Source organism: Protopterus annectens, chromosome 5.part0 (genome assembly GCF_019279795.1).
Source record: "Protopterus annectens isolate FY-2018-M chromosome 5.part0, PAN1.0, whole genome shotgun sequence".
NCBI classification, from domain to species: domain Eukaryota; kingdom Metazoa; phylum Chordata; order Ceratodontiformes; family Protopteridae; genus Protopterus; species Protopterus annectens.
Window position 1 is genome coordinate 1140466713 of NC_056735.1, and position 25824 is coordinate 1140492536.

The following is a 25824-nucleotide window of genomic DNA, read 5'->3' on the forward strand; positions in this document are numbered from 1 at the left end:
TTTCCAGAATTTTGAATCGTCATGCTCATATGTTCAAGTTTATTTTGACTAACTGTGAAAATATGAGGAATGTTTTGTCCACAATTTCTTTTTGAGAGGAAACATCTGATTACACCCGTCTGCTCCTCCAGGCGTTTCTGAAGTTGGCCTCCTACTGTGCCTCTAGGCGTCAAATATTACTTTTTCATATTTGCATTAATACCAAAACTGTGCTACATACAAGGTATCAGAATATTTTATCTTGAAGCATACACAATGGCAGACACAATTATATTGATATCTTACCTCTGTCAATGAGCATTTCTTAGAACCGTAAGCTGATAGCTTCATTTTTTAAAGTCTCAAGCTACACCCACTGGAATTTAAAGGTACACACTCAAAAGAGCTGTACTGGAGGGAATAATTTAGGTTCGTCTATTGCACAGGTCACCACTAATTGTTTGCAGTGTGTGTGTGTATGCCTCTGTTGATACTTCTTCCAGGGCTTTGGCTCCTGGTACTGTTTTGAGGAGGTTTGCTTGGCTGCATTCTCAAAACCTCCCAGATTATGTTAAAATTAGATTATAAATTCCCCTTTGAATAGAGATTTAGTTTTTGGCACCTCTGCTGCAGAGCTGATCAAAAAGTGTGATGAAAGGGGTAAGCTGATGCAGGGAATCTCTCAAGATTTTTCAGCCGTCCTTTATCAAATTTCTAAGGCATTCTCTAACTCCTCATCCATTTTCATCAAAAAGCATAATAAACAGTCTCAACAAACAAGATTATTTATTTATTTTATTTATTTATTTGCTTTAGTTTACCAGGAAAGTCCATCTAGGAAGTGAAATGACCATTTTCAGCAGAGGTCTGGAGAGAAAAGCTCCAAAACAAGGATATTAATATTTTTGGCAATTCAAAATACAAATGATCAGCAAACATTGTTTGCAAAGCATATCAGATTAAGGAAGTACATGTTTTCAAGATATTGTGAGTGGAGTCAAATACATTTGCATAGTATTCATAGTGGACATTAGGATTGCAAGAAATTGCATGGGGGTTCCAAAAGAAGCCTCAAAGCGACCAAAAACCAAGGGAAATCCAACAAGTCTGAATGACTGTTTGAGAGACCTTGTGACTTCCTCCCACCCTGAACCTTTTTTTCTTCCAGAAACTGTGAAGTTACATTTTTCCTTTTGGCAACAGATAGTTTCAGACAAATAGGTTCTACAGATCATTTCTCAATATTACAGATGGCAGTGGGAGGAAACTTCTCCTTTCCAGGGGTTCTTTCCTCATCCTCCAGGTCAACTGTTCTTTATCACATGCTATCGCAAAGAGTGATTAAACCATTTCCTCCTTCCCAGGTGGTGAAGTGTTTTTATTCAAGGATGTTGTTCATGCTAAAGAAAGAATGCTTGGAGACCAGTTCTAGATCTTTCTTTTACAAACCTGTTTGTGATGGTGCCAAAATTCAAAATGATGTCGCTTCACAACCTGTTACCTCTTCTACCTTTTTCAAATTTCCTGGTAAAACTAGACTTATCACTACATCCCTATTCATCCAGACAGAAGGCATTTCTTAAGGTTTTGTGTCTGGATCACATTATCAGTTCTCTGTTTTACCCTTTGGACTATCCACTGCACCAGGAGTGTTCATAAAGTGCCAAGCTTCAGTTATAGCTCATTGAGGCTACTGAATATTATATTTTCCATATTTAGACAACTTGTTTATTTTGTTTATTTTTGCTGAGTCTTTCAAAGTATCAGGAATCTTGCTGTTGGGCTAGAAATATCTTACATAAGCTGGGATTCTGAGAGAAATTTTAAAATCTTTGACTCCTTCACACAGCATTGTATTGCTGGGATGTCATCAAGACAGCTCAGTTCAAAGAGCATTTATTCCACAGGAAAAAATAGATGCATATCTATATTAATGGTTTTCTGCTCAAACTTCGATAACTGCAAGGAAATACTTCAGGATTTTGGGTCTCAAGGCTTATACGATTCTCATGAAACCCCTGGCAACACACACCATGAGAAAGATTCAGTGGTATTTGAAGTCCCTTTAGTCCCAGCAGCAACACCCTTTGTCTTTTCAAATCCCAGTGCTGCAGTTTGTCAGAGGAGAAATCACCTGGTTGAAACAGCAAATATCCCAAAATCCAGGTCTCCCCTTCTTCCTCCCTGCTCCAAAACAGTCAGTCACCAGAGACACCTCTGACTTTGCTTGGCGAGCAGTTTCAGGAGGGATAAAAGTACAGGGTGTGTGGATCATCAAGGACAGATGCAAGCACATAAATATCAGAGATGCTTTCCGTGATCAACGTGCACAACTCTGAATCATTTCTGGTCCCAGAGACCTCTTCAAGTTGTTACAGACAATACCGGAGTCATACGGTATATCAACAAGCAGGGAGAACCAGGTCATACCCCTTTTGCAGACTAGCCATGTTAGCTTGGGATATAGCTTGATGGCACAATCTATCTCTGTAGGTATCATACATTCCGTCAGAGCAAAACTGTGGCAGACAAGAGGAGCAGGATCAAGGCAGACCCTCACGAATGGAAACTAGATCAGGGGGTCTTACAAGTTTTAATCCATCTGTACGGACTTCCTCAAGTAGGCCTCTTTTCCTCTTCTGTGACAATCAGCCAGCAAGATTCTGTTCCAGGACTCCTTACATGAAGACCTGAAAGACAGATGCCTTTTCTTTTCATTGGACAGGAGTGTTACCATATACTTACACCCTTTTCATTAATATTCAGGATACTTCAGAAGTCTCAGAAGGAATCCCTCATGTTCATTGTGGTGTCTCCCTTCTGGCCAAGGTAACTGTGGTTCTCCCATTTTTTGGAAATGACCAGAGACAATTGCCACAGGCTTCCTCATAGACTGAATCAACTCACGCACAAGAATAGGAGTGTTTGATGCACACGACATCGATCAACTTCAGTTGACTGGATGATGGGGTCTTAATTCCTTTTAGGCACTTGTTTACTGAGGATGTACTGTAGGTAGTAATGGAGGCAAGAAAGCCTGCTACTTTAAAAATTATATATTAGCAAATGGAAAATATTTTCTAGCTGGTGCCAAAAGTATATCCAGCACCCATTCATGGCTAGTTCTCTGTTTTTGCAATATTTTGGTGTGTTACTATCCTATGGTCTTATTTCTCTGTCAGAATTTATGTATCAGCCTTTTCAGCATGTCTGCTCATGGATCTCCCTCTTTCACTGCAGTCTTGTGCCAGACATGTTTTTAGAAGAGGTTTTGCATAAGGGGCCTTCAAGTAAATTGGTGGCTTCTCCTTGGGAGCTTAATTTTGTGTTCGAGAAGCTGACACTTGTTCCATTTGATGAAAAACAGTTTTACTGATAGCTCTGACCTCTGCAAGAAGAGTATCTGAGTTGCAGGCCCTTATGGTGAGTAAACTCTCTCTCTCTCTGTCTTCGCAATGCAGGAGCAGAGTTTCTTTGAGAACTAGTCTTTTTACATGGCTAAAGTGGTACTCAGGTTTACTTTAAGCCAAATTGTCCATTCTCCCTGCACCTAAAAATGAGCGAGAAAGGATACTCCATACCTTGAATGGCCACAGATACCTCTGGTACTATCTTAACATAACTAAGTCTTTCAGATCTTCTGATTAATTGTTCATTACGTGGGAATGTAAGAAGGGGCAACCTGGGTCAAAACAGACTTTCTCAAAGGTTGCCTAAGGCTGTTACCTTAACAGCACTATTCCAGGGTAGGATCAAGGTCCATTACACCAGGGCCTTTACTTTATCTGTGGCATTTTGGAAAGGGTTAGGTTCTAGAAGCTGCTGCTTAGTACTGTGTTAGTACGTTTACAAGGCATAGTATAAGGTTGATTCCTTCGTTAGGTCCAGGTCAGGCTTTGCTAAGACCATTCTCCAGGGGCTTCTGGACTTCTCTCCTTTTACCTCCCAAATGTTGTAACCTTGGGTAATTACTCATATAGCTAAGGCTTCTGCAGTCATCAGTATGATGACCATAGTACAGTTGTGTAAGTAAACTTACAGTAACAGTAGATGTTCATATTATTACTGGCGTAGTAGCTGCTCACTCCCTTCATCCCCCTTGTTTTTTGGTGTGCTTTTTATGCCAGGGTGTGGTCATTTATTTTTTGTTTTTTCCCCAGCACTGTCCTTTCAGGGCTCAGCTTCCCTCTGTTTTTTTCAGGAAAGCTGTGAAAGGCTTAGCACCCAAACTTTGTCTTTTAGTCAGCTGCCTGACAGTTTGGCACGTGGAAGGTGCCCTGAAACTTTGGAAGCTGGCCAGCTGTTACATCCTTGGCAGGATATAATCTATATAGCTAAGGCTACTGCAGCAGTGATTATTCGAACATCTACCATTGTATAACTTTGTGGACAACTGTGTACTTTCTTTCACTGTAAATCCATGACACTTGGGGAAGCCTTGGATTCTTGCATCTTGTAAGGTAATTAAGTTTATAACAAGACTCCACACCTTCAATTATTTTAGTCTTCCAAATGTATGGTAGTTGAGTTAAGACTACAGAAAATTCTCTTTGGAGTTTCTGGCTGTAGACTGACTTATATTGAGTAAATGTGCGTTATTTATTTTTCTCAGGTGAAACTAGATGACTGAATAGTCTTCATTTTATTAGTATTAGTTGTTTTATCTGAAGTTATTTTTACAATTTCTCTCAGCAGTTGTTGCTTTTTGTAATTTCTTGTTTTTAGTATAAATTCTTGACACCTGAGGCACCCCTGGATTTTTTGCATTTTGCGAAATAATCAAGTTTATAATAAGACTCCACGCATTTAATTGTTATTCTTCAAAATGTATCGTGAATGAATTAAGAATGCTACAGAAAAAAATTCTCCTTGAAGTTTAATAGGCTGCACTTGGCAGAAATCACATCTTTGAAACTGTATGGTGGATTTTGACTGTACAGCAGTTCCGACTTGTAGGATCCTGATGAGTTATGTGACTAACTTTTTAAAAAGTATTTTTGATTTTTGGAAAAAATGTTTATTGTACCATAGGATTAATTTAAAGTATGTATAGCCTTTGAATTTAAAGCCACACAATGCAGTTGACCAGCATTATTTTGCATTGTGTCAGCAATCTTTTCCCCCTCATAATATGGGATGTAGAATTAGGGTCAAACAACAAATAGGATACTATAGTCCAAAAACTAGCTAAATTGTTTTAGTTGGGTTGCTTCAAACACAGTAGATTGTTTCTGAAGATTAATAACATATTGTATTGTTCTGTGAGAAAAACAGAAGGATCACTGTATAGTAAAATATCTCAATCACTGCTGAATTTGATAACAACAAAGTTGGCTTTGAGAATGAGAAGTAGCATTTGAAGATGGAAGGGGGCACATAAAACATATAGCAGTAGGAGGAAGGTCTGATATCCTAACATATACTTTCTGACAACAAAATAAATATACACAATTGTGTACGTAGTAAATAAGGCTTGAAAAAACTTAAGAGGACCAAATTTGTAGCAGCAGGAGTTCATCTAATAGGTTACAGAGGGTAGTAAGACGGTCTGGCCTTGCAGTGCGTTTTCATGTTATACATTTTATTAGACACAACACTGTGCTTAATGACATGCATGTCTTCAATAGATTAATTTTGTCCATCAATAACATGAGGATACATGGCTTTATCTGTCCAGTGTGGTGGTGTACACAATGTAAATCTTGTAAACTCTGAAATTTAAGTATGTGTGGTGCAGAGCAGAGTGATTTCAGTCCATTTTAGTCAGTGGGAGGGGACAGAAGGTCTTTCATTGAGTTGTTAGGTGCCTTGTACCATTCTAGCTGTCTGTAGCAGCAATTGCTAAAAGTAGTACTCGTTCAACCGCTGCATAAGTGTACGCTACATACACTAAGTGCATTGTAGTAATGAAGATGGGCACAGGGTGAGAAAGGGTCTTATAATTTGATATTCTTTGTAATATTCTTTACACATGATATAATCTTTGAATATGTTGCACCAGGTGAACGGTAATGTTCTTTGTACTATCCACTTTGCAGTAGTGAGTCTTGGGATTCCTGCATACAGAAGCCTGATTGCTGACCCAATTTCCAGACTTCTTTACCATTCCTCCCTCTTGACCTCGCCTGTGCCAGCCCACTAGGATGTCATGACTTTTGAGGTATAAAGAGACATTGGTTGATGCCATCTTCAGATCATTCTTGCAACAGTTCAATGAACAGTCTAGGGCACAATGTCAGTCCTTTGGTTAGGCCCACTTCCAGAGTTCCAGATAAACACCCCATTGGAGAAGAAAAAAATTGTACCTTTGCTTATCATCATTGGCTTATTGTTGTTGACAGATTGTGTGGATAGATCTCCATTTATAAGACAGCAGTTAATTGCTAGATGCTGTAAACAAATTCCCCATAAGGATTTCTATGAGTTTTATCTTTTTTTGTTGTATGGTTTTGGAGTATGATATGCCTAGCTGTTTGGCTGACTGCATTTGCAGATGACTGCAAGCTAGTAGCAGTCATTAAATCTCCAAAAGACTTTACCATCCTGCTGGAAAGTTTGTCTCAAATAAATAACTGGTGTCAAAATTATGGACTGAAACTAAGCGCCAAAAAGTACATTATTGTATTCTTTGGTGAGTCATCTGTCCCAGGGAGCTACCACAATAACAATATCTGACAGCTGACTCAGTTGTTCGGGAATTGGGAACGTATGTGGACAGTGTCATGACTTTTGACCAACATGTGTCCATTGTTGTAAGAAATTCCTTCTGTATTGTACAGCTTTTAAACAAAAGAGATTGTGCCTAAGACCTATGGATAGCATTGTGCCCCTTTACTCGGCCCTCATTAGGCCAAGCATTGACTATAATGCCCCCTTTGGCATGTATCTGTCCAGACACACACAACTGGAATGCCCAAAGAGATATCTTACTAATAGGATACAAGGATTAAACAACATGTCCTACGTGGACTGACTCAAAGCTCTGTCACTATAGTCTGTGTACTACAGACTGCTAATAGGTGACCTGTATGTAGCATACAAGGCATCCTCTGACCCACTACCAGTGGATTTACTGCACATCAGTAAGTCGAAAGGCATCAGAAGTACTTTGCCTAGGTATCACTAGTTCATCTCTAACGCATAACAAGAAGGCTTGGCGTTTTGTTCAAATGTTTTAATACATACAAACACCATACCCTCCTTAGCCCTGCATAATTCGTTCTCTTGGCCTTGCTTACCCAGCTATAACTGTAAAGTGCCCCTTCCTCTCCCTCTATAAGAGCTATCTCTGATCTCAGTCTCTCCCTCACCCCAGCATAGCTCCTACACACTTCTTTTTTCCTTCCAGGCTAGCTCCCTCTACTAGTCCTGCTTTATACTTTCACCCTTCTTTGTCTCCCTGCAATATTTCCCAAGTACAGCTCTTGTACTCTAGTATAACCTGCCTATATACCTCGTAGTCTGCTTGCTGCAATTCTCTACTTTCTGCCCTTTGCTACCCTTCTTCTTCACCACTTCAGATTATCTCACCCTACACTCAGCCTTACTTACCAGTAAGGTGAATTGCAGTAGCCTGCTGCTCACTTATTGTTCTCTCAGACTCTCTCCTCCTTACCTGTCTGAACCCACCCTGTTCGCCCTGCGGGCTCACTCCGCTCCCCTACCCTACCCCAGCACTCCTACATTTATCCTCCATCTCTCCTCCCACTTATTCCAATTATCCAATAGCTCTTCTTCCTGCCTTACAACTGCTCTTAATCCACCCACTCTAATTTACCCAACTTCAGCCTCTGCTATTCACTCCTCCTACCCAATCTCCTCCCTCTCATACATCTCCTCTATCACCTCTCTCTCAATATTCCTATTCCCCACATCCCTTACTACTATATTCCTGCCTCCTTCATATAACTTCAGACAAACCACTTCTCTCTCCAGTTTCATTCTTCATCTTCAAACATAATCTCTACTTCAACTGACATTCCTATCTCTCCTCCCCCTTTGCATAATCATGGTTTCCTCAATCCTCCAGCAACTCAGTCCCTTGCTTCCTCCTTCTCTTTCTGATTCCTTCATGCTATATCAGTTCATACTCTTCCTTTGCTTATCCAATCCCACCAACAAAAATAACATCCACTGAAAACTCCCTTCACCCTAACTCTTACTCTCACTTCCATTCTATCTCCTCTTATCTTATCCCACCCAATCAACTCTACCTGTTCCACTATAAAATCTTCTCCACTACTGCCAATATATTTACACACAAAATAACCTTACATCCAACTAAACTCTCAATCTGTAAACCTAAATCTCTTAAATCTTTTCTATTTAACAACATATTCTTAGCTGGAGATATCCACCCCAACCCTGGCCCCATTCTTTTTGCTAACAATAATTACCCAACCCCATCCTCTCCCCTCCCAAACACATTGCAAATCTTCACCTTGAACTCCCAAAGTCTTAATAACAAAGTTCACCTTTTCCAGGCTTGGTTAACCCATAACCAACCAGATATCTTAGCTATTTCTGAGACTTGGCTTAAACCCCATATCTCTGATTCAGAGATACTTCCCCCTGGATACCATATTATTAGAAACGACCGACCTATAAAAAAAGGTGGTGACTCTGCCATAGTTTACTCTAAATCACTAACTGTAATTCCCCTCCAAATTCCAGTTCCTCAATTCAAAAATACTGAACTTACAGCTGGACTACTGAAACTAAATAGACACAAAAATATCTGTATTATTGCCCTATATATCTCCCCTGGGAACAATATCCCTATCCTCAAAGACATTCTCCAATGGGCATCTACTAAAGTTAACAATGAAACATACATCTTAGTTGATATAAGTACTGACTGGAACGAAATTAACTCTCTATCTCCTTCCCAAGCCATCAACATTTACAGCTTCACTCAAACAATACACCATATAACCCGACCCAACAAAACTAACCCCCCAGGATCCTCTGTTGACTGGATCCTAGTCTCCAATCCAAATAAAATCAATTCTGGAACAATTCCGGACACTATTAGTGACTACCTCCCAGCCTTTATTCATCGCGCTACCAACTCTTCTCCTCACCAACACCAATACATCTTAACTCGTAATCTTAGTAACTTTAACCCTACAACCTTCTCAAACCTTTTCAAACAAATGAACTGGCAAGACCTTAAAACTCTCCCTCTTGATGCTGCTATCAGCCACTTCAACTCTGTTTTCTTAGATACGCTTAACTCTCTTGCCCCTATCAGAAATAAAAGGGTAAAAATAAATACTGCTCCTTGGTTATCTAAACATACTAAACAAATTATGCATCAAAGGTACAAACTATGGAAGCTGTTCCAAAACAATAAACTGCCCAACACCTTGCTCCAATATAAGCAACTACGTAACCAAGTAAAACAACAAATTACCAAGGACAAAAAATCCTATTACACCAACCTCCAGTCTAATAATAACAACAACCCCAAGAAATTCTGGAATTCAATAAACTCTCTCCTTAATCCCGGCTCCAAAAATAATCCCTGCCCTGACCCAAGTAAATCTGACCTAGAACTATGCTCAGAATTTAACTCTTTCTTCATACAAACAATATCTGACCTAACCAAGACCTTCCCTAGCAATAACCCATCTGTTCCCCTATCTTCCCCCTCCAATTCCTCCAATAACCCTCCCCTCAGGTTCGAGCTCAAACCTGTCTCAACTAACTTTATAAAAAGACTTCTGTATAAACTTAAACCCTGCTCTAATGCCCCTGACAATATTCCCTCCACTTTCCTAAAATGTGCCGCAGATGGGATAGCTCTCCCAATCAGCATCATTATTAATAGATCTATTAATGAATCTTACGTCCCCAAACTGTGGTGTTCAGCTTACATCCTTCCTCTTCACAAAGGAGGCAAGAACACCAGCATCACAAATTTTTGCCCTATTGCTCTACTCTCACCAATCTCTAAAATCTTAGAAAAGTGTATCCACTTCCAACTTATGCCTTTTCTAACCCAAAACCATCTTCTTACACCAACTCAACATGGCTTTTGCTCTGGCCATAGCACTACTACTGCTCTACTTTCCTTCTTAGAAACTATCAATCAAGCCTGAGATTCAGGTCACCTGGTCTCTACTGTTTTGCTTGATCTCTCAAAAGCTTTCGATACTGTTTCCCATAAACATCTTCTCCTTTATCTATCAAATCTGCATCTCTCATCTAACTCTATCCTGGTTCTCTAGCTACTTATAGGTCTCAGGCAGTCAAATGGAAAAACTTCATCTCCATCTTCCTACCTGCACCAACAGGTGTACCACAGGGATCCATCCTTGGACCCATGCTTTTTAATATTTTTATTAATAACTTTCACACTGCTATCCCCGATACCAAAATTATTCAATACGCAGACTATTCAACCTTAGTCTGCTCTGCCTCAAACATTTCTGAACTGCTACTCAAAACCCAAGCTGCCTTCTCAACCACTGAAAACTGGATGCGCCAAAACCACCTCTCCCTTAACGCTAACAAATCCAAAATTCTCCTCTTCTCCCCCAGAAAGTCTTACTCCTATGACAGACACTTTCAAAGTCCTTAGTAATTCCAACTCCACTATTGAAGTGGTTCCCTCTGCCAAACTTCTCGGAGTTATAGTCGATGAATTCCTAAAGTTCGACATACACATTCAACAAAATATTAAGAAAACCCACCAAAAACTAGGCATGCTATATAGGAATAATCGCTTTCTCTCTCACTCCACCAGGCACACTTTGGCCACTACCTACCCTTTGCCCTCATTATTATATGGAGCTCCTCTCCTTCCCAACTTGTCATCCTCTATCACCTCCAAATTAGAAAGCTGCTACAATAAAATCTCTAAATTTGCCTCCAACTGTAAAAATTCCACCCACCATTGCCTTTCCCTTCAATCCCTAAATTGGCTAGAACTTCCAAACTACCTAAACTATCTGCAGCTCACCACAGCACACAAAGTTATATTTCAGCCATCTAACTGTCCTGCCCTAGCTAACATCCTTCCACCCTACATCCACAATAGAACTCTCCGATCCAAACATCAAAACCTGATTGCTATCAATAAACCTAAAAGTCCAGCTGGCCAGCTTCTCTTCTCCTTCACTGTTGGCAAGACTTGGAACTCTCTCCCTTCCTCTTTAAGAACAATATCAAACTCTGAAAATTTCAAAACTCAGCTTTTCAAACATCTGTCCACTAAGTGGAAATGCTCCTGTCTTCACCCTACCTAAAACTATACAAGAATACATCGATATCCTACCTAGAATGTAAAAAGGTGAGGCAGTTCATATAGTCTACCCCACCTAAAAATTATCCAAGAACACATTGATATTCCACATGGAATGTACCCTTGCTCTCAAAATGTCCTACAGTTATTTATCTTTGAACCCCTTGTGTAAATACTGTAAATATATTTTCTTAACTCTCTTCTCTATTTGCTTATATAATGCATTTTCTTAGAATAGCTTTATAAATGTATAGCCTTTTTAGAATGTGCTTATGTGCTTATATAATGCATTTTCTCAAATTACTCTATAAGAACAGCTTTTAATTGTATAACCTTTTTAGAATAACCTTAGTGAAGTTGTATTTGACTATTTTGTATTAATGAATGTTCCTGTTGTACAAACTCGTCACCTCAATGTATCACTTATATTTTTTCATATTTTGCAGTTTGTAATTTGTATTTGTATTTTTGGAGTTTTTCTCCCCAGGCCTCCACTGAAAACGGGTCCCCAGGGCCCAGTGGACCTCCCCGGTAGTCAAACTGGAAATAAATAAATAAATAATCAGGATGAATAGCAGCATCATTAAATACAAACAAACTAGTTAACAGACAGAGCTTACTTATATATACATGCTTACATTTCAACAGCTAACTACAAAACGACAGTCAGGCTCGCACCGGTTCAGTATTTATACACTTGTGCAAGCCCTTGGATAGCTTCTTAAAGATATACACACATATTAATCTACATCCTCCCTCTTAAAAAGATTGCCCTTTATGCAAAACAATGTTAGAGCTAGACATGCGTTACTGTATACATTGGAAACAAAACACAGTGTTCATGTCCAAGTTGCTTCATATCTGCTTACAGGGTTTAGAGATTCTACCATATTTTGTAACGTAACACTTAGGACCAAATTTAGCAACAGGGACAGTCTGCAGTGCATAACTCGTATCAGGAACTTCTGGATTCGTTATAGGAACAGAAATGTCCTCTGGAACTTCTGTGGAATTGAAACACAGGACAACTCATTCTGAGATGGTCTTTGTCACAGGCTATTTAATGGTATAGGTTCCGATTCCACCTAAAACTTGCTCCTTCTGACTCCACAATGTACAATCTTGGCTCTGGACCAATATCCTTCACAACACCAATCCGATCATAACCTTTGGACATCTGCATCCTTACCACTTCTCTCCTCTCTTAATGGATTGAGCAGTTTGCTGGTCTTATCATAGTAGGACATCTGGGATAGGCGCTTAATCAACAGATTGGTATTCACTGATCTGTTGTTCTTGACACATGGAAAGAACATTTGACTACTGATTGTTAATGTCGTTCTGGTTTGTCTTGACAGAAGTCTTTGAGCCAGGTGAACCAAGATGTTTATCACATGAGAACATTTCTGAGATTCAGGAAAACATCACTGTCTCGTTTTGACTTCTCTAGTAACTGTTTTGCAGTTTGCACTGCACATTCTGCCAAACCATTTGACTGTGGGTACTCTGGACTATTTGTGACATATGTGAAGTCCCATTCTTCAAATCTTTTGAACTTTTGGCTTGTAAACTGCGTGCCATTGTCAGAAATAACTTTGTGTGGACTACCATGCACAGCAAAATGACTCTTCATCTTAGTAATGACTGTACTGGATGCTAGGTTAGGAAGTAAGTTCATCTCGAACCAACTGGAGTAAGAGTCCACTAACACCAAATAATGTTGACCATTCCATTCGAAGATATCAGTGGCTACTTTCTACCAGGGTAGTTCCAGAATTTGCTTAAGCTGAAGTGGTTCCTTCTGTTGATGAGGCTTTGTAGTATTACACATTGAACAAGATAAAAGTGCTCTCTCAATGTCTTGTGACATGGAAGGCTAAAATACTAGTCCTCTCACCCTTCTTTTGATAGTCAGTTGCTGGGTGACCACGATGCAAGATAGTAATGTACTCTGGTTGCAAGGACTTTGGAACAGTTACTTTCAGACCTTTCATAATGATACCTTGGTTAGACAAAATAATCTCATCTCTTTATGGAAAATAAGGTTGCACTTCTTGAGGTAAACTAAATTGCTTTGAAGGCCATCCTTGATTTAGTGGTTGAGCCTTTATAAAACTTGATCTGTGGCTGTGTTATCTCTTAGCTCATCAAGATGTGTGGAAGAAAAATTTCTCACTTCCATGGCTTCAAAATTGAGACTCATTTTCGTGCTGTTCTGTGCGATCTGGATAATGTATCAGCAAGATAAAGAAGTTCGTCTTTCTTGTAGACAAGATTGAAATTGTACTTTTGCAATCTCAGCATCACGCATTTCAATCTGGCTGGAGGTGAATGCATTGGCTTTCATGGTTGTTGGTCTGTTTCCATCTGGATAGGTCCACCATAAAGATAATCATATGACTTCGAACATGCAAGCACGATTGCTAAAAGCTTTTCTCGATCCGGGCATACTGTATTTCAGCTTGGGTAAGAGTTCTCAGTGCATAGGCAACAGGTTGATCATCTTGTAGAATGACTGCACCAAGACTAAATTTCGAAGCATCACAGGAAAGCATTACTGGTTGGTGAACATCATAATATCTGATAGTTGGTGGACTTGCAATTGTCTTTTTCAGGATGTCAAATGCTCTTTTGCATTGCTCTAACCAAGACCAGGATACATCTTTACATGTCAGCTCTCTGAGCGGTGCTGAAAGTTGGCTAAAGTCTGGAATGAACTTGCCTAGGTAGTTGACCATGCCATGAAAATGTTAGAGCTTGAACACTGTCTGGAGCCGGTATCCTAAGAATGTTTGCTTAGAAGGGTCTGGTCATAAGCCTGTACTTGCAAATAAATGACCAACATAAGTAACCTCTTGTAGCCTGAATTTGCATTTGTGTGAATTCAGGTACAGATTCACTTGACGTGCCCTTTCTAGAACTTTTCTGAGGTTTATGTAATGTTCTGCTTTGTCACAACTTCTTACTAGTATATCGTCTACTATAATAGCACAAGGATAGCCAGAAAAAAATGTGCTCCATTGCACGCTGAAAGACTACACTTGCACAATTTATCCCAAATGGCATTCTCAAAAATCTGTACCTGCCAAATGGAGCACTAAACGTAGTGAGCAATGACTATTTTTTTGTCAAGCTGAATTTGCCAAAATGAACCCTTTGCATCTAGGACAGAAAAAAATAGCATTTGGCAACAAGGCTGCGACTTCTTCAACTGTACACATTGGATGATGATGTCTTTTTAATGCTTTGTTGAAATCTCGTGGGTCAATATATATTCTGATGTCATCTGAGCTTTTCTTATGAGCTACCACCATGGAAGATGCTCATTCAGCTGGAGTTTCAAGTGGACCAATGACACCCTGTCGCACCATTTTATCTAGCTCTGCTTTGACTGTCCTGCTACTGGAACTTTACGTGCTGGCCTGACAACTGGACTGACCTCTGGGTCTAACTTCATGGAGTACACAACTGGAAGTTTGCCTAGTTTGTTTTGGAAAAGATCAGCATAGGTACGAAATGTGCTGGAGTAGTGGTCTTTCAAGCTAACTTGGTGGACTTCCTTATTAAATGAAAGCAGTCCCATTTTCAAACTGTCTCTCAGCCCTTAATAATGACGGGACGTGCCTCTTGACCACATAAAATAACAAGTCATAGCTTCTTCCGCTTTGCTGGAAATAACATGAAAGGACTACTGAGCCTTCGGTCTGAATTTCTTCACTTCCATAAGCAACAAGTTTCTCACACCTTGCTAAATCAAGCCTTTCACCATGACACACACTAGCAAATGTTTCTGCAGACATAACATTGCTCTTGGAGCCTTTGTCAACTTTAAGCTCTGTGGATTTGCCATTTATCCGAACAGTACATAATACTTCATTCTTTGCCCTTAAATCTGCTGCATTAACCGTTTAATGAAGCACTGACACACCATCATCATAAAGAGTAGAACTGCCATAGTCTAGCCGATCAATTAATTTCTTAAAATGTTTCCTTTTAATAAAAGAATGTGGGCCTTTTGATTTACAAAATCTTTTGAAATTATTCCATTTATTACATTTGTGGCATTGCTGATCAAACGCTAAGCACTTTTCCCTTTTAGATTCATGACTTCCACCACAGTTTCGACAGTTGCCAATGAAATTAGGTTGGGGCCTATGCTTTGAGTTTGTTGACTCACTCTTATGCTTCAGTGTGACTGTGCGAAGTCTGGAACTTGCTAGAAAGTTCTGGGGTTTACCAGTAAGTGCTGCAAGGGTTACAGTTGCTGCCATGTGCTTGGGCCTGTTTCTCATAATAACATGCTGTATACTGTCAACATGAGCTTTATCACTGTGCCTTCTATAGCTAATCTCATGTGTAAGCATATTTGTATGCTTTTCTGTGAGCTCATATATCTGACAAATCTCAATGGCCTTATTCAAAATTAAATCACTGTCTTGAAGCAAAATCTTTTTCACAACATCATCTTTTACACCATGCACAAGTCTGTCCCTTTACCAATTCCTCTCAAGTTACCAAATCTGCTTGTTTTAGCTTTATTGCTCAGGTCAGTTATATATGCAGGCTTTTGATCCCTTGTGTAAAATAAGTGCCTTTCCATTGTAACACTTGTCTGGGGGTTGGACATTTCTCTAAATTTAAAGCACTCTGGGTCCTCCCTTGACTCAGCCGGTACAACAATGTGACGGGTTTTCCTCTATCCTGTATAGATAGTAGGTGCATACACAAATGAACATTCCCTTTCTATAGCTACTGACCCAGCTAAATTAAGTAAAATAAATGCCTTTGCATGGTCATCTTCATCAGAAAATGTAGCCTGTATGAAAATGTCGTACTCTAGCTCAAACACACTCCAATTCTCAGCAGTATTACTGTCAAACACAAGTACACTAGGTTTTCAAAATCCATCTGCCATGCCCACAAAGTATACACAAATGCACTGAAAATATGGCCCTTGTAATTATGTATGAACAAACAGTCCCGTGAGCTTGTAATAACATTCAAATGCTTCTAAATACTTTACTTTGTTATTCAGTGAAGTATGCCTTGCAATTTCTGTACTTTATTGTAACATGTAACAGTGCTCAGACATGTGAACACTATACACTCCTGATAACTCAAATATCTTTGCTTAATACGAAAATTCATGTGCTTTGCAAAAATGCGATCATTACCCCTTATTTTATTCATTTTATGCAATACGACCTTTATTTCAAACATTTTTCTTAGTAATTTGAATATTTTTATCAATATTGCACACATCTGTTTATGCAAAAATTATTTAGAGCGTTCTGTATGCCTCATTTCATATTCTGCGAAAAGAAATAGTGCTGAGCAAGTTTTAATACCTGAAATTCCTTTCTGACCTGTTTTGCGAAGTTTGCACATTTTGGGAATGATCCACTCCTGTATATTTCATCAGCGTGTAAGCAAGTGCCTTAAGTCGTTTTAGCCAAGCCGTTTCTGACCTCATGCCCCTATACTTCTACTGACTTCATGTCCTTTTAGATGTGCTGGTTCTGACACCTTTAGACATGTCACTTCTGACACCGTTGAGCTTTCGTCTCTAACACATATAACAAGAAGGCTTGAGGGGGTTCGTTCAGATGCTTTAATACATGCAAAACACATCATTAAATATGAACTAGTTAACAGACAGAGCTTACATACATACATGCTTGGTTCTCAACAATTAACTACAAAATAGCTATCATGCTTGCACGTGCTCAGTATTTATACACTTGTGCAAGCTCTTTGATAGCTTCTTAAAGGTATGTACACACACATTGATCTATAATTGGGATATAAACCTCTTCTGAAACATCAACATAATGGTTTTGAAGGACAGTTATATCGAGCAGAGGATACCTCTGTTTTATGTGGATATGGAGTCTGTTCAGAGCAAACTTCATCCCTGTCCATATTCAAGCACAACTTGAATCTTTGGATGGGAAACAGAAAATTTACTCCAGGACTGGCCCCTGTACTATTAATGGACAGAAGCAGCTCCTAAATGCTTTATCCCATGCATGGTTCCTCTCAAATAATTGATTTTTTGATCACAGTTGTTCTTATTAGGGGTAATATATAATTATCAGTCATGGGATGGGTAAGGCCAATCTCTAAGCAAATGGGATAGGTTAATTCAAGCACAAAAAGGGAAATTGGATAGGCTCAAAATGGCCCACAAGGGCAGCTAGCCTAGTACTTAACCTGTGTGAACTTCTATCATTGCTGATTCTTCCTCCAATCTCCTGATTAAGAAAAACTACTTTGAGAAGTGTCTGAGGGAGAAGAAAATTTGTGAAGCTGGTAACATAACATTTGAGTCACAGTCCAAACCCAAACCCAACCCCAACCATAAGGAGCTTTTGCAACCCTTTATCTGGCATTAATTACTTAGTATCATGCAGGACAGCTGCCATGGGGTCTTTGATTAAGATACATGCCTGGATAGGGACCCAGCCCCTGCCAGATCACACAAAAGCAGAGCTGCTTAATGCCCATGTGGACAAGAAACTTCATTGTGGACCCCCTGCAGAGAACATGTTTAAGAATCTTGATTTAAGGGGAAGAAACATGCAGGAGGTCAAAAACGTTTTCATTCCATTTTCCTAAGATGTAAAGGAGTTTTCCCACTACTAAGCAAGACAAAGCAACCAAAGTGTAGACGGATGGAAAACAGTCCACAAGGATCACATTTATATTCTCCCACCCATAAATATTTATTAACCTAGGGAGCCATAAAGAGAGTTCCAGAAAAAGAGGGGGAGAGTACAGAGTTTGTACTCCAGACTTAACATAGGACCATAGGAGCCATAAGATGTCTTCCCATATAAATATTTAAGTATACATACATAAAAGTCTTGCCACGCTTTGCAAGCAGTTAATAGCGCTCACCTCCTAGGGCTGTACATGATAACTGTGGTATAAATTTGAGTCCACCTAATAAGCCTTCAAGACAAGCTTTAAAGGTAGACAGAGTATTACTTTGGCTTGTAATGGCAACATCTTCTGTAGGCTGGGAAGATGCTGTGCTAGACACTCATCTCTGCAACTGATTGGTTGGTGTAGCTTTAGGGCCCTAGCATGGGTATTTGTAGGGACACTGCTTCTGTAAAGGAAGAAATAGGAGGTCAAATAGGATTTGGTTATTCCTGGCTCAAAAATAAAGACTCTGGTCACCTGAGCATAGCTAGTAGGCTACTTGAGTATAAGGAGATTTATACTAGTTTAACAGGAGAGTTGAAGGATTTAAGGCCCTTATCTTTCTTTGTTAAAAATTATTGGGACCTTCCAGTTGAGTAATATGCTTGGAGTTCTATGTAAAAAAAGGAGCATTACATTCAGTAATGGGTTTGATAAGGGAATAGTACAGTGGTAAGACAACAGCTAAGAATCTTGAGGATATTCTCTTGAAAGTTGCATAGGGCAGTTAGTGGAATTTCCTGACTATGATGGAAACATGATGATCAAATGTGCAGAAAAGAGAAGTAGTCTGTGTAAGTACTCTTTTATGACCATATCTAGCTGAAGAGAAGCACCATTTGTGATGTATGCGTTAATAACAGCTTTTTTTGCCAGACACTACTGTGTTGCACTTTTTTTGCATTTAGCTTGAGACTGTTTTCAGTATACCAGGTATCTGCATATGGTAGACTTTGTAGGAGCAGTTTAGTATCAGTGAATGAGCAGATAACAGTGCTTGGCTTGCATTCATCCACAGACTTGGTCAATCACATTTCTGGGATATTGGATTGGATGAATGCAAAACAAAAATGGCAATTGAGAGGAAGTCCAGCTCTAATCCCTGCAGTACCCAACAATTTAGAATGTTGCATTCAGAGTGGATACCAGCAAATTTTACAATTCTTTTGGATAGCCATGTTGCAGTTGAACAGACAATGTAAGGGTTTACATTAGTTTTTGGGTTCCAAGAAAAGAAGACTTTGAGCTCTATTTCTGTCCTATAAAAATTGAACAAGCTGCTGAAGGATGCCAAAGGTTTCAAAATTCAAAAATCTAAACTTGCAGGGCCCTTCCACCTTTATCTTCTACAAGTTGACATGATCACCCTGAATTTAACCATGCACATCTCCATATCTTCCTAGCCAGAGTAGACTGCCAATTCCACAGGTACAAAGCAGGGTGTTCCTACTACCAGTTCACCTCTAAAGAGCCTGGTTTTGTTAATTTCATTTTGCAGGATCAAAGGCATTCATGTACCAGGATGTCTGCCTTATCCAAGTAACATCCCCGGAGGAGCTCCAGAAGGCTGTAAAAATTATTCTGAATTGCTTCCAATCCCTGTGGCTCTCCCTGATGCTCCCAAAGTTGCATTGTTCCTTCTCCAGATAAGTGCTGTCTCGAGTATTACTGCTGAACACAAAGCAGGAAAAGCACCTTCCTCCATTCGGACAAAGTTCTCTTTCTCCTCCAAGTTTTCAATACAGTTTCTGAGCAGAACAAATCAAAGCAAAAGAGTTCCCCAGAGTCTTGGGTTACATAGCTTTTTGCAGTCCAGTGGTCTTCCAGGCAAGACTGTACATGAGGAAATTGCAATGGTACCCAAGTACCTGAGAAAAAGGTGATGTCAGTATGCGCAATCCCTGCAGTGCCTCACTGCTTTACTACCCTTCAACAGAAAAGACCTGTCGTGTTGGGAAAACCAAACCTGCTTCAACATAGTTATACACCCTTCAAGCTAGCTTTGGGATTGCAGACTCTCACTGTGGACTCTACAGACACAACCTGGAGAGTCCATGTGGAAGATCTGATGTGGGACAAGGGCCTTCAGGAAGAGGCCCCTTAACATAAAGGAGATGATGTCAGTGCTTCAGGCTTCTCTGTCTTCTCCCATATGGCAGCAGTGAAAATTACCCATTTGAATAGACAGCACTGAATTGATGTGGAGAGGTACTTAGTTGTACCTTTACAGCTGCCTGGCAATGCAAGCAGGAGTGGGGAGCATGCCTGACCTCCCCCCCGGGGTGACTTGCATTGCATTGCAGGAGAATGTATTGGGAGACCAGCTGAGCAGAGGAAGTGAACTGCATGAAGTGGATGCTAAACAGGGGTGTATTTCTGAATATAGTTCACAGATGGGGAGTGGCAATAGTAGACCTTTTTACTTTTCCAGAAAACAGATCGTGTAAGTACTGCACCAGGATACCAACAGTGGACAACAGATGCTTTTAGCATGCACTGAGCATGTGTGTTTCCATATGCTTTCCTTCCTATACCCTTGATCCCCAGGGTGCAACAGAAGATAAAGGAAGACGAGCCAGAAATGTTATTGGTAGCTCCATTTTGGCTGACATAATTCGGTCTCACTGCTTTTGGGTCAAGTAAAGTCAGACCTGATACTGTTGCCCCTGCAAACAGATCTGGTAACTCTAAACAAGGGAACTCTAGCCAACCCCAGCTTTAAAACATTAATGTTTACATTGTGGATGATTTAGTTCTCTTCCCATTTAGGCACGTTTTTAGAGGGTGTCCTACATATCTTAAAAATCCTCTACAAGGAAATTCCGCATGATTAAGTAGAAGGGGTTCTCCCATTGGTGCCGTAGCAGAGAGCAGGTACCAAATATTGCCCACCTGTCTAGTTTTCACCTATCAGACATCTATAAAATGGGCATGTCATATGTCTCACTGAAGTTACATATTGCCCATATGAGCTTTTCTGCCAGTGGAGCTTCTCTGTTACATATTGCCCATATGAGCTTTTCTGCCAGTGTATCTTCTCTATTCTCAATTGTCAGTTGAATTCCTGAAAGAATTGTGGCATCTGCAAACACCAAAAAAGGGAACTCCTCCTATGTGGAACTCGAATTATGTCTTGGAAAAGCTCATCTTGCCCCATTTTGGGCCAGTTGCCTCTATTTCCCTCAGACTTCGGAACTGGAAAACTACACTGCTAGCAGCACTAGTCTGAGCTAAAAATTTCTAATATTTCACAAATAGAGTAATCCTAAGGACTAACTCCTCCTTCCAGCATAAGTTGGTGACAGAATTGTCCCTTCACCAGGCTGTTTGATTTGTATTTTACCCATCACCAAAAGAAGAATGAAGAAATAATCTTTACTCCTTAGATGTGCACAGGCAACTAAGTTATCAACTTGGCAGAACAAAGCATTTCAGGAAATCTGAGCAGTTTTTCATTTCTTACACTAATGGTTATATCTGTTAGTAAACAGACTTTATCAAAGTGGGTAGTACATTGCATCCGCTTTTGTTACGTTTTTCATGGCAGACAGTTCCAGGACATGTTGGAGACCATTCTGCAAGGGCCACAGCAGCTACTGTTGCCTTCCTGAGAGGAGCTAACTCACTACCTGTACTATCAGTGGCAACTGGTCATCTGTGCTCACCTCTTCAAAGCATTATAACCTGAACAGTGCTTATGGGGCAAGGGCAGGCTTTGCTACAGCCATTCTCCAAGGCCTGTAGTCCCCTGCCTCTTCGCAGGGCCTTGCCATCCTCTGTTCCATAAGCTCTGGTGGTGTTCCCAAGAGTCAGTGCTGCAACAGTGGATATAATCAAATATCTAAAATGATTTTATGTTCCTAAGGAAATTGTACTATGATCTTCATAATATCTGCTGTTGTAGTATTGATTCCCTCCTACTCTTCCCTCTTCTCATTGTATACATAGCCTGGTGTGGATACACTAGTCATCCCACATATTAAACACCTCCACTCATCATAGCTTAGAAGTAGAGTGGAAAGCAGTTTTGGTGGTCCTCTGGTTGAATTGCCTAACGTGGGTTGTACTGTGGCAACCTTTTGTTGGATTCCTTTTGCCAGGACAAGAAAGTCTGAAGGTGACACCAGCCATTGTCCGTTTATACCACCAACATCCCAATGTCAGAGTGGGAGAAAGAGTTCTGGAAGTCAGTCAGCAAGTGGGAATCCCCATGAGTCAATAGCAGGTGCACTCAGGCATCAACAGATATGGCAAGTTTCTAATGCAACTGCACTTCCCTGAATCACACATTAATACTAAGTAAACTTTGGTACTTTAGTAGCTTATTATGGAAACTGCATAGTGCTCTATGTGTGCCAGTTTTGAGAAGTGTATAAATTAGCATGTGTCTGAACAAACTGTATGTTGCAAGTTTTGTATGGGAATATTCTCCTGTGATAGAAGTGACTTTGATTATTGTACAGTATTTCTGTTTCCAAGTGTAAACTGACATTTTCTCTCTCTCACATAATAGGACACATATGAGAAGTTATTAGAAATTCAGAAATATGAAGATCGAATGAGAGCTAAGGATCTCTTTTCAAAAGAGACTAAACAAGTGTAAGCATATATATTTATTTCTGATTTTAACTTTTTAGTTTGAATTATTTTGTAGAATACCATCATCATTGTAATGAATGATGCTTACAAAGAGTTTTATCACTTGTAACTCAAACCTTCATAAGGACTTCATTCTGTAATTGATGTGGAGTTTATACTAGAATCTGCACACCATAAGGTATCAAGCTCTGATATGACCATCTTTCTTTGATGACTAGGATTGTTAAATAAGTGCTTCTCGCAATGACTTTTTTTAAATTTTTGGTATACATCTCTTTCTGGGACATCATGTACATGCATAAGAATGTATTTGAAAAGTTATGTGGTTGCAGCTGAGTTGATTTAAAACTAATTCAAAGGTTGTTTGTTTGAGTCCCACCAGAGTCGCCAGCTCACCCCCTTTCAATCTATCCTGCTCTTTTAAAATTAGTGGCTCTCCACTTTGACAGCTGAAACTTTGGCTGCCCCCTTTTTCATATCTAACTGCTTAGTGCAGACTGCAGTGTTTATAATATTAATCCATTTTTCTTACCTTTGAATATTTATTGCAAGACAACCAGTTATTGGAGAGCCCACATTCTGCTTCTCAGTAGTCATATTGGGATTAGTGCTTCTGTTTTCTCCTGGTGAAAGAAGGAGCACAGGGACATTATTTCCTGGATACCGCTAATCACCAGAAAGCCTAATAACTGCTTCATAGGCAACAGCTTGGAATTTGTGCTTATATTCTGCTTCTGGTGAGAGAAGAAGCAGAGTGCATTGATTCCTAACTGTTTCTGGTTGCACAGTGAGTGCCTGTGCTTAACATGCCTGATTGGTCTGGTTGCTATTCAAAGGCATCTACTAGGAAAAGGCTACAGCTAGTCTACAGATCCTTGCATCATTTGGGACAATACTGTGGATCACCAAACAGGTTGTGGCTTGCTTCTCATCTTGAGACTGGTGCTAAAGTTTTGCTTCTGGTGAGAGAAGAAGCAAAGGACCATTGTATCCCAGTAGAGTGAAGCTGTTGTGAGACCAGCACTAGTAGTAGCCATTCATGCAAATCCCCTTTTCATCATTCTTGACAAGCTAATTCTTTGTTTTCAGTAAGTACTGCTTGGTTTGTTTCTAACTTTAAAATATCTGCCTAAATACTTCATCCTTAAATTTTCAGGGTCTACATATTAGTTTTGCCTCAAGTATTTGGCCATGCCATGTACAGACTCGGACACCTTGAGTGACATTTTTCCTGTAAAAACACAGCTGAAATTTCTCCAGTACCTAGTTGCACACAGGACAACTAGTTTGCAGTGACAAGCACTGTGCCCACAGTTGCAAATCAAATACTCCTGGAATTGCTTTTTATTCTCACTCCAGCTGTCTAATCAAAAAAAAAAAGGGTCTGTTGCCATGGATATGAACTTTCCCACTATCTTCGTTACCAGCTTGGTGGATATGGGCATCCTGAGGCAATGTAGAAATTGCCTAATGTTTACTGACAACCTGTTAATTCTCAGATAAACTGATATGGGTATGTGAGAGATGTATTTGCACAATGTCACTGGGGGCAAAGTTCTGAAATAAAAGTACTCCTAATGTCAATAAGGTTGTCAGTAGTACAAATGCTGCACCCATCACACACAATTCAAAGCAGACATGTAGACCCACATATGTTGAAGCACTTAAATGTAACCTGCCTAAACCACAAACCCCCCCTAGATGAAATATACATAACAAATACCTTCAGCAGCCTCACATGCACTCTTTTAAAACAACACACACAACTCATGGAGCCTCTAAGCCCATAAGGCAAGCCACCACACAGTCCAACATCCTGGTCATTGGAGACTCCATCATGAGATGCACTGATGTTCCTCTCACCAGGCTGAGTAAGGAGAAAGTCAGGAGCTAGGATCCGCCACATTACACATGGACTCAGGTAATTGGACCACAAGTACCAGTATGGCTCAGTCATGATCCATGTGGGAGTAAATGACCTGAAGTGTACCTCCCTAGACTATATGAAAAGAGACATCAGGAAGATCTCGGAATATGTGTCTCAGGCTGGTATGAGCCTAGCATTAAGCAGCATTATACCTACTCCAAGGATGATGCCACAATACAAACAAAAGAGGATTGGCTTTAATAATTGGCTTAGTTTCTGGTGTCATTCTAAGGGGGTGCAATATCTGTCAGCTTGGAAGGAGATGGTCAACAGTCCACATTGCTTTGCAAAAGATGGTCTGCACCTCTCCCCTCTAGGCTTTCGAATATTAGCTAAAACATTGTCTTCCCCCATGGTGCCTTTTTTTAGGCAATGTGAAGCTGAAACTACTCCCAACATAGCAAATCAAAACCAAAAAAATCTAAAGGTATTACTGCTCAATGCTAGGAGTCTAAACAAAAAACTCCACTCCCTAGAAGCTGTCTTCACCCTAGAGAATGCTGATGTCTGTGTGGTCACTGAGACATGGCTTAAAGCCATGGAGAACACACCAATAGTGCAAGGTTATAATGCTTTCCACACATTTAGACCATCTATTACACAGGGGCTAAAGGGGGAGGTTTATCTATTTACATCAAAAATAAATACACCTCAAGGTTGGTAAAACAAGGCAATGCACTTGAGCTGCTCCATGTCCAAATCACCATAGACAAAATCCAATATCACTTCCTTGCCAGCTATTGGTCCCCCTGTATGACCCAGGAAACCCATAACATGTATTTAAACGTACTAGAAACACTAACCATCCAACCCAATACCATATTCGTCGGTGACTTTAATTACCCACTGGGAATCCTATACGACACCAAACATTACAGGTACAGAGATTCCTGGATTTTGTAAACACAAACTTCCTGAACCAGGTAGTCAATACACCAACCAGGGGTGCAGCCACACTGGATCTGGTCCTCACTAATACGGGAGAGTGCTGCACATCACCTACTGTAACATCTTCCCTGGTAAGGTCAGACCACAAAATGCTCTCCTTTGAAGTAAAAGTAAAACCTGGACCCCAGCTAAACCTGGAATATTCATGAACTACCCTAAGGCTAACCTCCTGCTATTAAGTAATAACCTGACAAAATTTCAAGACCCCGTATACCCTGAGAACATTGTTGCCTATCCAGAAGTGTTCACAGAAACCCTATGCAAGCATTTTAATAGCTGCACAGAAGCAGCTGTACCCACCAGGAAGAAGTACAGAAATATCTCAAAAAACAAGCCACCCTGGTGGAATCACAAAATCAGTATGCTGTATAACAGAATGAAGAAAATCATGGCAAAAATTAGGAGGTGCAGCACC

The 25824-nt window shown here is 40.0% G+C and overlaps 1 protein-coding gene across 2 annotated transcripts in view; it reads left to right on the plus strand.

Annotated features, from left to right (window-relative positions):
- MRPS9 (mitochondrial ribosomal protein S9) overlaps window positions 1-25824 on the plus strand; it is a 1235001-nt gene that overhangs the window by 760642 nt on the left and 448535 nt on the right. For both annotated transcript variants that reach the window (XM_044070995.1, XM_044070996.1), the window contains one exon: window positions 22449-22534. In XM_044070995.1, coding sequence (XP_043926930.1) covers window positions 22449-22534 — 86 coding nt within the window. The remainder of the gene's footprint in view (window positions 1-22448; window positions 22535-25824) is intronic.